The sequence below is a fragment of the Gossypium arboreum genome, chromosome 7 (genome assembly GCF_025698485.1).
Source record: "Gossypium arboreum isolate Shixiya-1 chromosome 7, ASM2569848v2, whole genome shotgun sequence".
NCBI classification, from domain to species: Eukaryota; Viridiplantae; Streptophyta; class Magnoliopsida; order Malvales; family Malvaceae; genus Gossypium; species Gossypium arboreum.
Window position 1 is genome coordinate 4722503 of NC_069076.1, and position 12795 is coordinate 4735297.

Sequence of the window (12795 nt, forward strand, 5' to 3'; positions counted from 1 at the left end):
CATTAATCAACACAAAAAACGTTGGTCAAATACACTAACTATTAAATTTACTTAATCATATCCTAAATAAGTTTTATGTGAAACCATTTTTTTTATTTTTAAATTTCATTAATCAACACAAAAAATGTTGGTCAAATACACTAACTATTAAATTCTATAAAGAATAAAATCTGAAGATGTTCCCGTTCTCTGCATTCCATCATCCCAACAAAATTATTTAATCTTATCACACTTCATTAGGATATAATCATAATATTCTATTTATTTCAAATTTATTAAGGTTGAATTTTGTTATTAGAAATTTTATTTTATGTAAACTATAGATTTAATATTTGTATTTAATTTTGATAAAAAAGTTTAATTGGATGTAAATTCAATGTGTTTAATTGATTTTTTAAAGGATTTTTTGGACTTATAAGCCTAAAAAATCCTTTAAGAGATTCACTTCTTGACACTTAAATAGTTTTTGTAAAGCCATTTAATAATTAAATTTGAATGTGATTATTTGTAATTACACTTAGTATTTCAATTTATAGCAAAATCACGATTTTAGGTGAAAACATATTATGTAAAAAATAAAAAAATTGAGCGTGATTGCTCGTAAATACATTTAGTATTTCAATTTATAACACAATCATGATTTTAGGTGAAAAGCATACTACGTAGCAAAATAAAAATAAAAGAAAGATATTTTGATTAAAATGGTAAAATTGAGCGTTTTGGAAACCATATTAGTATTAGGTTTCAAGGCAGATTAATTATTGATTTTTATAAATTTTATACGTGATATGACAATATTTAGTAGTTGACAAATTTTCCCAACTTTATCCCTAAACTTTGGTAATTTATATCTTCAAAATAATGTTTCTTAATTTATAAAATTAAAGAAATTTTGGTAATTTCTCAATTGATTGGGATTTGGTTAATGGATGATACTAAATCAATCAATTATTTAATATTTAGTCTAAGTATAGATATAAATAGAAAAGATACAATAGATAGAAGATAAGAAATAGTGATAACATTTTAAAAATAATTAATAAAAATTAAATTGTGGCACACTCACGACGTAGATAAACAATTTTATGTAACAAATTTATAAAAGAATATTAGAATTAAGTGACTCAATTTTTATTTAAATAAAATAAAAGTAAAATCCATATAGAACTATATTTCTTTTATTTTATTTTAATATAAGGTTTTTAAACCTTATTAAACTTTATCTATTTTATATTGATTAGAATAAGGTGTTTCAATCTTACTACACTCCTATTAAAATATGGCTTTACAAGCCTATAAATAGGCATAGTCTATTCCTCTTGTAATTATTCGAATTCGACATAGTGAATTTTCTTCTCCTTTGCCCGTGGTTTTTTCCAGAAAGAGTTTCCACGTAATATCTGTGTGTTCTTCATTTTATTTTATTTTCACAAAGAAGTTTATAGGAAAACTAAAACCCGGTTTTGGTTGAGATAATAAAGTTGAAAGAATAAATATTTTGAGATATTGAGTCCAAATACTATTGTGTTGTATTTTTCTAAAGGTTAAATTCTACTATTAGTCTCTTTACTTTATGAAAGTTATAGATTTAGTCATTATACTTTGATTTGATCAATTTTAGTCTACTTTTTGAATTGGTCAAGTTTAATCTATGTACTTTTCAAAATTTTAATATTAGTCCCGACTCAAACAAACAGTTAAATCCGTATAGTTAAATTCAATTACTATTTGTGTACTATGCGCACAGTTGTAGATTTAGTTCATATTCTCCAATTGGATCATTCTAAGTCTCCTTACTTTTCAAATTTTTAAATTTTAGTGTTGACACAAAACAATAGTCATTAATCCATTAGCGACATTTTTAGTGAGTAATATGTGAAAATAACAAACTAACATGGAATTACACATATGATAATATGTTTGTCACGCTAGATTTGGGAAATAACATAACTTAATGAATTTAACAATTATCATGTAGAGAGGATTGAAAATTTAAAAACTAAAAAGTAAGAATGCTTAGGCTAGCTTTATTGGTTTTTTTAGAATTAAGACAAAATTGATAGAAGGTATAAATATTGAGGGCTAAAACCAATAAAAAATCTAATTTTAAAAACTTTAGTGACTAAATTGAAAAAAAAAATTATAGTTGGCCGAACAAAACAAAAACTCTTATATCATTGAGTGACCATTCAAATTCAAAACTTGTATCATTTGATCATGCCATGTGAATCATTAGAAACATGTGAAGTGTGTAGTTAGGGATTGAAGCATGCTACCAAAGATCTTTTTTCTAAAGAGATTTGATTTAGAACTATTATATATTAAAGGTTCAATACTGAAATAATTTCAAAGGTTTTCAATGATTTTGTCTATGTCAATAAGCAATTTGAAATGTCTAGACTTTTTTAGAATATGTTCGAGTCATATAACAATGATTCGAAGCATTTTTTTATACTATTTCGGAAACCTAAAAACTCAATAATATGAAAATGTAAAGTACGAGATTCCCAATTTTTTTTTAAATAAGGGAACATTTAACCGCATAGCGATTAAAAGAAATATATTTAAATAGTTTTATGATTAAAATGAAATTTTTTATAAGGCTTAAGGGTGTAAAAAACTTTCAAACTTTTTAAAAAAAGCAATTAAGCCACACTCTTTTTTTTTTTTTTGCACTCAGTTGAGTACTTGAACTTTCAAAATACATAAAAAATGTCTTCAAACTTTTTAAAAAAAAAGAAGAAGAAGAAATTAAGCCTCTGTTTTTTTATTCAATTGGGTACTTGAACTGTCAAAATGTCATTTGATCATTAACTTTAGCAGTTGACCGTTAAAGTTAACCGCCCCTAACTTTCTCCAGTTAAAGCTATCACATGTCATAGTCTAAAAATTATTAAATTTTAATAAAAATATAAAAATATTTAAAATTTATTAAAATTATAAATTTTTATAAAAATCATAAAAATTATAAAATATATAGAAATATAGAAAAAATACAAAATTTTATAAAGTCGTAAGAAAATTATAAAAATATAAAAATTATAAAATTAAGTAAAAAAGTTATAAAAACTATTATACCAAAAGAAAAATTTTATAATTTTTCTATAACTTTTATTGATTTTATTTTTTATCATTTTTCGCCATATGTCATGTTTGTTACTACGACATGGTGGCTTTAACTGAAAAAAATGAGTCTTTAACTTTAACAATCAACAGTTAAAAGTTAATAGTTATAGGTCTTTTGATGCATTTTATAAATTTTATGATTTTTATAAATTTTACAATTTTTATTTTTTACGATTTTTATAATTTTTTAACTTATATATTTTTTAATTAAAATTTAATAAATTTTTATAACTTTTATTTTTTATAATTATTTTTCCATATGTCACGCCGTGGTTGTAACATGGGGAAGCTTTATCTTCAAAAAATTAGGGGCAACTAATTTTAACAGTCAATTATTAAAGTTAACCTTTAAAGTGTATTTTGACAGTTTAAATACCTAATTAAATTTAAAAAAGTTTAAACTTTTTATATATTTTGACAATTCAAGTACTCAATTTAGTATAAAAAATAAATATTTAATTATTATTTTTTGAAAAATTTAAGAAATTTTTAGAGGCCTTTAGGCCACTAAAATAAGTAAATGTTTAGGGAATAATTATTGGAAGAAGAAAAAGTTATAAAAATCGTTTTAATATAACGACCGATAAAGCTACACTGATAATCTTAAGTCTTAAAACGATTCAATTCCACCCCACCAAAGCGAAAACCCTAGAAAAACCCACAGCAAGCTCAGGTCATTAGAGATAATGGCGGTAGGGCTCAGGCACTTCACGGCAAGAGCTGGAACCGGCGTCGGAGAGCCGATTCTCGATACAGATAACGGTGAGGAGCTTGTTCACGTCCAACCTTCCGTTTCCGTTGCAGTCGGTAACCGTGCCTCGGAATCCCTGGGCACTCTCTACATAACCACCAGGTACCTTCTTACTCTAATTATTGCATGTAATCATCATCATTTCAATGGCATTTAAACTGACCATTCATCATTTTTTTTTTTTTTTGGTTTGGGCGGTTCCAGGCAAGTGATTTGGCTGAGTGAATTGGACAGAGAAAAGGGCTACGCCGTTGATTTCCTGTCTCTGTCGCTGCACGCCGTTTCAAGGGACCCCGAGGCTTACCCTTCTCCCTGTATTTACACTCAGGTTTTCTTATGCTTTTCCTTTTTCGAATTTCTTTTTTTTTTTTTTTGGTCTTTGATTTTCTGATGATGTTTGTTATTAATCATGCTCATGGATAAAACAACATGATCTTGTTTCTATGTGACTGGTTGATAGCTTGGTACTAGTTTAAATTTGGTTGATTAGTGCAAAGAAAGGAAAATAGAACTTATTATGGATTGTTGATACGTACAATTAGGCTGATGAACCAAGCTATGCAGTGGCTCCAAATCTTAAATCTTTGTAGTTATCTTAGTTTTAAACTGACATGATGTTTAGAGGTATTGAGTTCAATGTGGAATTTAGCTGCCAGCCTAATTTTGTAACAAATATCTAATTATCTCATTTAGCTATTTAAAATTTTTGGGTGGAAACAAAGTTAAACAATACAGAAAACTCTAAACTTTATTTAGGAATACCAACTTTTATCATAAATAAAGTTTCAATTTTATACTTTAGAATGCATTGTCATTACTTCTGTGTATTTTCAATGGGGATATTCAGTGTAGCTTGTAGTAAAGAAGCCCTCTCTTTCTCTTTCTTTTTCCTCCATTATAAAAGCTTTTATGCCCTGAACTTTTTTTTTTTTTTGTCTGATATTAGCATGCTTCTTTTGTCCCTTTATATGTTGTCTGATTAAGGTCTTTTTATCTGAAGATTGAAACTGAAGCTGATGAAGTTGAAGATGAGTCTGAGGACTCGGATTCTGAATGTAGCGAGGTTTTAGATTTGTCCAAGATCAGAGAGATGAGGTTTATTCCTTCAGATGCTAACCAATGTGTGTATGATTCAGTATTTCCTGCTACTAGTTCTTAGATTGTTGTTTCTGTCTGTAGTGATAATTAATACTGACTTATGTATATGTTCTGTAAAAGTGGATACTCTTTTTCAAGTATTCTGTGAGTGTGCTGAACTAAATCCGGAGCCTATTGAAGGTGAGTTCCAGTTATAAATCAGGAAATGTACTTTCTGTTGTATGGACATTTTTTTCTCTGTGACTGAATGGCGATTTACTGTTTTTGTTTATACCTTATTTAGAAGGAGAAGAAGAGGGACATAATTGGATTTTTAGTGCTGATCAGTTGGAAGATGAAGCTGGAGGTATGGAATAGACAACACGAATACCTTCTTGATTGCCTCTCTCAATGGTTTCCTTATATGCTTGCATGCTCTTTACATTTCTAATCACATATTGTATCTCCAGCTGGTGATGATGTGGAATGGCATTTCTCCCAGAATCCAACAAACACAATCGGTCATTCAAATGGTCACCATGACCTAGCTAGCAGTGTTCTTGAGGTATGCTAGTTACTGTTCATTCTTCATGGTGCTGGAACATTTGTGAAATTCATTCCTATTTGGCTGTAAATTAAGTTTGCCAACACTATCAAATCCTAATGCTTCAAACTTGATCAAATAAAACTTTTGGAACTGCAAATTTTGTTTTATGTATGTATCTGTTTTTTTTGTTATATACATTTTCTACTTCCGTTTTTGCTTTGCTTCTTGGGATTGTCTCATTTCTGCAACAAACTTGCAGCTTCAAATCAATGATCAACGATTTGAGGATGCCGAAGAGATGGAACAAGATGCGGATACTGGTCATCATCATCAATCACAGCAGTAAGTTCCCATATCATTTTTGCCTGTTAATCCGTAAGGCAAAGAGTGAACTGAATGCATGTGTTAATTTTTAACTGATTTTGCACCCATAGCCTAAGTTTTGTTGTATGTTATGAATGTTATCTTTTCTAAGAAACTAGTCATTTGATTTGAATGTGCTGCTTTAGGCATTAATATGCTATCCTATTTTCCCATGAAAATGAACTTACCGTATGGGAAACAAGTGAATTTCTGTTGAGCCTTAAACTGGTCAATGTTAATGTGATTGTGGAATCTTAAACTGGTCAACGTTCTGAGCAGGAAAAAAAAGTGAATTTCCTTGATGTTATCATCCATGACATTTTTTATCAACTGGTCAATTAAATTTCAGCATGTTTCCAGAAAAAGAATTTTTGAATTGACCTCTAATTGGGATGTAATTGTTAATGATTTGATATATTTGTTGTAATTGCTCGGTTTTTTACGGAAAGAAAATTCTGTTGGGCCATAGTCATCAATCATCATCGATGACTTAACTCTTTCTCAGCTTACAGGACTAAATATTTGGGATCCTGAATGGACCGGTGTACTAGTCCACACTATTGGATTGGGTTTTCAGTGAATTGCATGGAACCGTCATTGAACCGGGAATTCGAACCGGCTAAACTTATCAAAAAATTGGTAGAACCAAATTCATTGAAATTTTGGGTAATTGATAAAATTATTTTTAACCCAATTGTCAGACAAAAAGTTAATTGAAATTTATCATAAAATCCAAATTAAAATTATTGGTACATGAAAATATTAATTTTAATTATTATATTTATTTATGGATAATTATTCCGTACATTGAAAAGTTTAAAATTTTTATTAATATTTATTAGATAATTTTTTAGAGACATAGGTGTACTTATTCAAAATCAAATATTTGAATATTAATATAATCTTTTACATTACATTTAATTAATTTTATTAAAATGGGATTAAAAATTAATTAATGATATCAACTAAAATGGAATTTATATATTTTCAAAAGTTTACTATATATATATAAAAGTATGAATTCAGAAATTAAATCGGTGAAAATAATTTTTATTATTAATTATATTATTAAAACAATAATTTATTAGTACTATCATGTGATAATAATAAAAGTAATATTAATTGAATATTATTTAATGTGATTGTTTATTAATTTGATCATATCTCTAAAAGTTATACTTAAAAATAATATGATATATTATATCTATAAAATCATTTAATATAATTGGATAAATTAAAAGTAATAAAATTTAATTTTAATTAAATAAATATAATTTTATTTTAAATATGATAATAATTATAATGTAGAAATAATTTTGTAGTTAATAAAAATTAAGTGTATGAGATTAACATTATATATACATAAAAGATAATATTAATATATTCGTAATCTAATTTATAATATACAATTTTATTTGTTTATTTTAATTTATATGTCAAAATTTAAAAGAAATAAATATATTTTATAATTAAATGGCATAACGACTTATTTGGATTTTTAATTTTATAAAATGTCATTTTAATCTATTTAAATTTTTACCTCTTTTAGCCCGGAACTTGTATTATTTGTCAAGTCACCCCAAAATAGATGAAAAATTAACATTTTTAAATTTTAAAATATTAATTATATAAAAGATAAAAATGTAAAATTAATTTAATTTTAAATGTAAGTGAATACCTAAAAGAAAAAAGTATTTATTAAATCGTGCTTCAATCTTTTCCTTTTTATATTTGGGAATGGTTTCTATTGCCTACATTTTTATAAAAAAATAAAGATATCATGATTTATTTGGCCTTTCAACTTAAAAGAAACGTTATTTTAGTTTTCATTTAATTTTTCGTTTTTTAATTTATAAATTTGTATAATTTATCAAATCACCTAAAACAGACGAAAAAATTAACATTTTGTTAATCTTTTTTGTGGCATACATAAAAAATAAAATTACTTAAATTATTTAAAAATAAAAATGTAAAATTTTATTATTTTTAATTTGTAAAATAACTTAATTGCCGACATGTGGATCTGTTACGTTAGTAAAATTAATAAATATTAATTTTTAATTTATTTTAAGATGATTTGATAAATAATATAAGTTTAAAGAGATGAAAAATTAAATATAGAGTTAAATGATTTTTTTAAGTGTGAAGGTTTAAGAAGTAATTAAAAAAAAATGATGATAAGTAAATAATGATGGCGGACAGATGCATTGATAAAGTAAATGGTGAGAGCAAATTGAGATTCAAGGTGACCACAATTCAATGATGAAAGATTCCAAAAATGGAAAGGTCCAAATTCACAACATGGTCCAAAATTGCTTACATTATTGTAAGGTTGCAGAGATGATTAGGTGTCCCACAGCAGGAATGTTCCAATCAGGAACTGTTTTCTTCCACGTGTACGGTAATGAATCCGTGTAAAGACCTTCAAAACTCCACGTGTCTAACGTTGTTAAAACGTGTTCATTACATGGACATCTGGGTTTTGGTCTCTATTGGGATTCTAATACCGACCAGCTGTGAATTTTCAATGCCGATGGAATTAGCTGTGCTATATGCCTACGTCGATTCCTTTTTGTTTTTTTAGTTTTATTTTGGGATAATATAATTTTTGACCCTCAAATTTTTTTAAATTCATTTTAACTTTTAAATTTAAAAATCGTTATTCATTTAGTTTAGCCCTTAAATTTAAAAATCGTTATTCATTTAGTTTAGCCTGAAAAAGATAGAGATAATATAATTTTTGACTCATAAACTTGAAAAATAGGTCCACATTGGTCCGTAAACATGATAACTAAGTTCACTTCTGTACTTGTACTTTTTTTATTCACTTTGACACTTGAACTTGACAATTAGGTTCATTTTGATCCTGAACTTGAAAAACCTTAAAGTTTAATTACACGACACTTTGAGTTTGAAAAAAAATGTTAGCCGATAATGTGGTATAATTTTAGAGTTTCATGTTCAATATTTTAATAAATTGAACCGATAGTTAAACAAGTTAAACCACCAGTTTTTGATTCAATTAATTCGACTGTCAGACTAGCAATAATTAAATAGATAATTAAAAATTCATAAAAATCTAAAATAAGTTAAAAAATATAAAATCAGTTTTATTTTTTTTAAAGATTTTATGATTTTTTAATTATTGTTGGTTCGACGGTCGAATTGATTAAATTGGTTGAATCGTGAACTGGTAGTCTAACCTATTAAATCATCGGTTTGGTTATTAAAATACTGAATATGACGCTTTGAGATTGTACCACATTAAATATAAAATTGATATTACTTTTTTTTTTTACATTTTATGAATTTTTAATTAATTAATAATTATTGTTGATCTGACGGACGAATTGGTTGAATCAAGAACTAGTGGTCTAACTTGTTCGACCATCAGTTTAGTTATTAAAACATTGAATATGACACTCTGAGATTGTACCACATTATCATTTAATTTTTTTTTTAATTTTCAAGTGATAATGTGACACAATTTCATATGTGTCACATCACCAAACTTTTAAAGTTTTTTAATTCAGGGATCAAGATGGATCTAATTGTCAAGTTAAAGTGCCAAAATGAATAAAAAATAGTATAGATACTAAAGTGAAGCTAGTTGTCAAGTTTAGGGGCCAATGTGGACTTACTTGCCAAGTTCAGGTGTTAAAAGTTATATTATCCCCATTTTTTTCCATGGTCATTAATCGGGGTTAAGGTCAAAGTGGATAAAAAGAAAAATTCAAAGTTCAATATGGACCTACTTACCAAAATTAGGGACTAAAAGTTATATTATCCCTTTATTTTAACAGCTTCAATGACTTCAAAAACAAAAAGAGAACAGCTTGATGTTTTCAGTTTTTCTCCTTTACAAAGATCAAATTGAAAGCTAACCTCCACCACACAAATGATTTTGAACTTTCTTGGGAAATTTAATTTTAGCCTTCCTATAAAAAAATCTAATTATACTTTCGATTCCTATATTCTTTGCATATTTCAAATTTAATTTCCTTACTTTTAATTTCAATAATTTAATAATTGAAGTTTATTTGATGAATACCATAAAGGGAATTCTATTCAATTACATTATGTGGCTTTTTTATGACTTTTTTTTATTCATCGTGCATTTTATAATTTATGTTTGGGATTCATGATTACCTCTCTCTCAATAATAATATCGATCAATTTAAAGTTACGAAAAAGCCATGTAAATAAAACAGACAATACAGAATTTTACTCTGTTCTTTGGAATAGTGCGTAAGAACATTAAATTTTCAAATTCATAATTGAGAATTTGATAACGTAGACACAACATTTTTATTTGTTTATTTGATTTTTCATGTGTGTAGTATTAACTATTTTAATTTTAAAATTTCCAAATAATCCAATTTAATAAATTCTTTTGAGGATGTTATCAATTTAGATTTTAATTATTAAATCAAAAGAGTAGAAGAATTAAATTCCTAAAATTAAAAGTGGAATGATCAAATTTCAAATGTTTGTAGCATAGAGGGAGTGAAAGCAGAATTAGACCCCTATCAAATTCTAATTAACCAAACAGGAAGCTGCATGTTCATTTCCTATTTTTGCTTCCTCTTAACCAATAATTTGTTAATAATTTTGCATTTATTTTCCTGAAATTATTTAGAGGCTGCTGTCTTTCTTCAAACTCAAAAAGGGTATGTCTCATTCATGCATTTTGGCTTGTTATTTAGACAAGTTATTTTAGTTTTTCACCCACCCTATTTAATTTGTTCACAGAATTTAACATCCCAAAGCAGCAAACAACCACCACAGAAGCACCATCACCAAAGAAAAAAGAAACAGAGAATGCTTTTGAGAAGTTCTTCAACACCAGTTCTTGGATCTCTGGTATCTTCCATAGCTGCTGATAGTCCTAGCAACAACAATCATTACTATGAAACCAGCAGCCCCTTTAGGCATTACCCATCGAGCTCTTTTCATGGTCACACCCACCATAACAGGCTCTCGTTTCATCCTTCTCCAGGCTCCGTCCACCTATCTACTGTAGTTTCTTGTGGCTCTTCCCCGGTATCTCCTTCTGTTGTTGATCAGTTTTCTGATTTTGAGCTTACAGGGTTTCGTCGGGCTCAATCTGAAGGGAACTTGGAAGGGCTCGCCCATGCTGCTTGCGATGGCAATGATGAATTCTACGAGCGGAACCAACCTAAGAAGTTTTCTGCAAGGCACAACAAGAAGTGCTTGATGTTGCAAACCATCCCTTCCTTTTCGTTTTATAAATCGGGCGCAAGGTGTGAGGAAGAAGATGATGAAGAAGAAGGGAGTGATTTCGAGGAAGAGAAAGAAGTGTTGAACGAAAATGAAGAAAGGGTAATGGCTGTCAGTGGTAGCCATGGATTCAACCCTATCAGCATGGAGAATATATTGTTGAAAGAGCAGGTTAAAGAATATGTTGGTGTGGGTCAAGAAATGTTTCTTCCGAGAGGGCTTGGGATTGGGACAACCACGGATGGCGGTATCAGTGGCGGCAGTGGTGGCGGTTGGGGTGGTGGCGGTGGAGGTGGTGAGTTTAATTCGGGAGGCAAAAACGGAGATGGTGGCGATAACCATGAAGTTGAGGAGTATTACAAGAGGATGGTGGAGGAAAATCCTGGGAACCCTTTGTTTCTGGGGAACTATGCTCAGTTTTTGTATCAGGTGAGTGTTTTCATTACTAGTTTACAGTCAATTAACCTTTTCATCTTCTTTCTTTTATAATCACTGAGCATTTTCAACAGTCAAAGAGAGACCTTCAAGGAGCAGAAGAATATTACAGTCGAGCCATTTTAGTAGACCCCAAAGACGGTGAAACACTTTCACAATATGCAAAGTTAGTGTGGGAGCTACATCGTGATGAAGAAAGAGCTTCAAGCTACTTCGAACGAGCAGTTCAAGTCTCTCCTCAAGATAGGTAATCATAATGCGCTTTTCCTGCATTCTTGTTTCTTAATTTGTATGCTTGAAAGCTTTCATTTATGGGGCCTTTTTTTCTACAGCCATGTGCATGCAGCTTATGCTAGTTTCCTATGGGAAACTGAGGAAGATGGAGATGAATGTGCAGCGCCTAGCGAAATTGAGACAATTCCCACACAATTTCATCAAGGAACCTTGGCAAGTGCTTAAGCAACTCGCTTCAATGAACAATAAGGGAACATTTCCAGTAAAATTGTACATCTACAAGAAATATTTTAGTGTCTTTTGTTAGTTATATTTATGTTCAACCTCTATCTATGAATATAATTATAAAAGTACAATTCTTCAAATATTGTCTACTTTTTAAATCATGGATATTTAGATCGTCTTTTCTCATACCACGCAGCTGTAATGCAAGTGCATTATCTTAGTGATAGAGTGATTGGAGAATACTCATAGTAACATGCTCCAAATAAATCAACAACTTTCTAATCTAACAAGTTTGAGAAAGAATAACTAGTTGAGAGGAGCTGTGCATCTAAGCCCGAGATGAATGCACGGAAGATCCCATGAAACCTTGGTGGCACAGTGAAACTAGAGTGAGTATAGGTCAACTTGAAGCCTTGTTCGTTTGTGACTTTTTTTCTTTCGAGTTTGGATCAAAGTTCTAGCTCTGTGATGGAACTACTGCAGAGATAACAATAGGAGCTCAGTAAGAAAGCTCTCTGCGTATGATAGCAAGAATATCACATTTGAGATTTTCCTTGGGTCTTGATTGATTTTTTTTTTCTTGAATTGTGCTGATTCTAGGATATTTTCTTCTGATATTTGTTGTTTCGACCTTGATTTCTTTTTGTTTTCTTGATTGAACTATTGATTGTGATTCTATGAGGACTATTGTTTGTGGGATTGTTTGATTGAGGATGGGTTTGGAAAATGAAGATGAGAACATTGAAGGAAGAATGCTTAATTAAAGGAAGCTTTTTACCCCTTCTACAAGTTAGAC

At 28.9% G+C, this 12795-nt stretch overlaps 2 protein-coding genes across 3 annotated transcripts; both read left to right on the forward strand.

The window, feature by feature from the left end:
* The first annotated feature begins 3665 nt into the window (after window positions 1–3665).
* LOC108470030 (chloride conductance regulatory protein ICln) lies at window positions 3666–5997 on the forward strand. The gene is made up of 7 exons (XM_017771212.2): window positions 3666–3979; window positions 4082–4205; window positions 4878–4998; window positions 5096–5155; window positions 5259–5321; window positions 5425–5519; window positions 5761–5997. Exons 1-7 carry the CDS (start codon window positions 3813–3815, stop codon window positions 5845–5847), a joined length of 717 nt encoding a protein of 238 aa, XP_017626701.1. The 5' UTR covers window positions 3666–3812; the 3' UTR covers window positions 5848–5997.
* Window positions 5998–10443: 4446 nt separating this feature from the next.
* LOC108460624 (uncharacterized) lies at window positions 10444–12139 on the forward strand. Of its 2 annotated transcripts, XM_017760225.2 has the most exons (4): window positions 10444–10534; window positions 10617–11534; window positions 11615–11787; window positions 11873–12139. In XM_017760225.2, the coding sequence occupies exons 2-4, from the start codon at window positions 10686–10688 to the stop codon at window positions 11997–11999; spliced, it is 1149 nt and encodes a 382-aa protein (XP_017615714.1). In that variant the 5' UTR covers window positions 10444–10534; window positions 10617–10685; the 3' UTR covers window positions 12000–12139. The 2 variants fall into 2 exon arrangements, with proteins under 2 accessions (XP_017615714.1, XP_052887238.1); XM_053031278.1 differs by lacking the exon at window positions 10444–10534 and having other exon boundaries at window positions 10545–11534.
* The last annotated feature ends 656 nt before the right edge of the window (window positions 12140–12795 follow it).

Excerpts from the sequence above, each read along its gene's own strand:
- LOC108470030 (XM_017771212.2), top strand. The coding sequence starts at position 3,813 with ATGGCGGTAGGGCTCAGGCACTTCACGGCAAGAGCTGGAACCGGCGTC. Across the intron at positions 3,980-4,081 it reads ACTCTCTACATAACCACCAG|GCAAGTGATTTGGCTGAGTG; the intron begins GTACCTTCTTAC and ends GGGCGGTTCCAG. Across the intron at positions 5,156-5,258 it reads AAATCCGGAGCCTATTGAAG|AAGGAGAAGAAGAGGGACAT; the intron begins GTGAGTTCCAGT and ends TACCTTATTTAG.
- LOC108460624 (XM_053031278.1), top strand. The coding sequence starts at position 10,548 with ATGCATTTTGGCTTGTTATTTAGACAAGTTATTTTAGTTTTTCACCCA. Across the intron at positions 11,535-11,614 it reads ATGCTCAGTTTTTGTATCAG|TCAAAGAGAGACCTTCAAGG; the intron begins GTGAGTGTTTTC and ends CATTTTCAACAG. Across the intron at positions 11,788-11,872 it reads CAAGTCTCTCCTCAAGATAG|CCATGTGCATGCAGCTTATG; the intron begins GTAATCATAATG and ends TTTTTTCTACAG.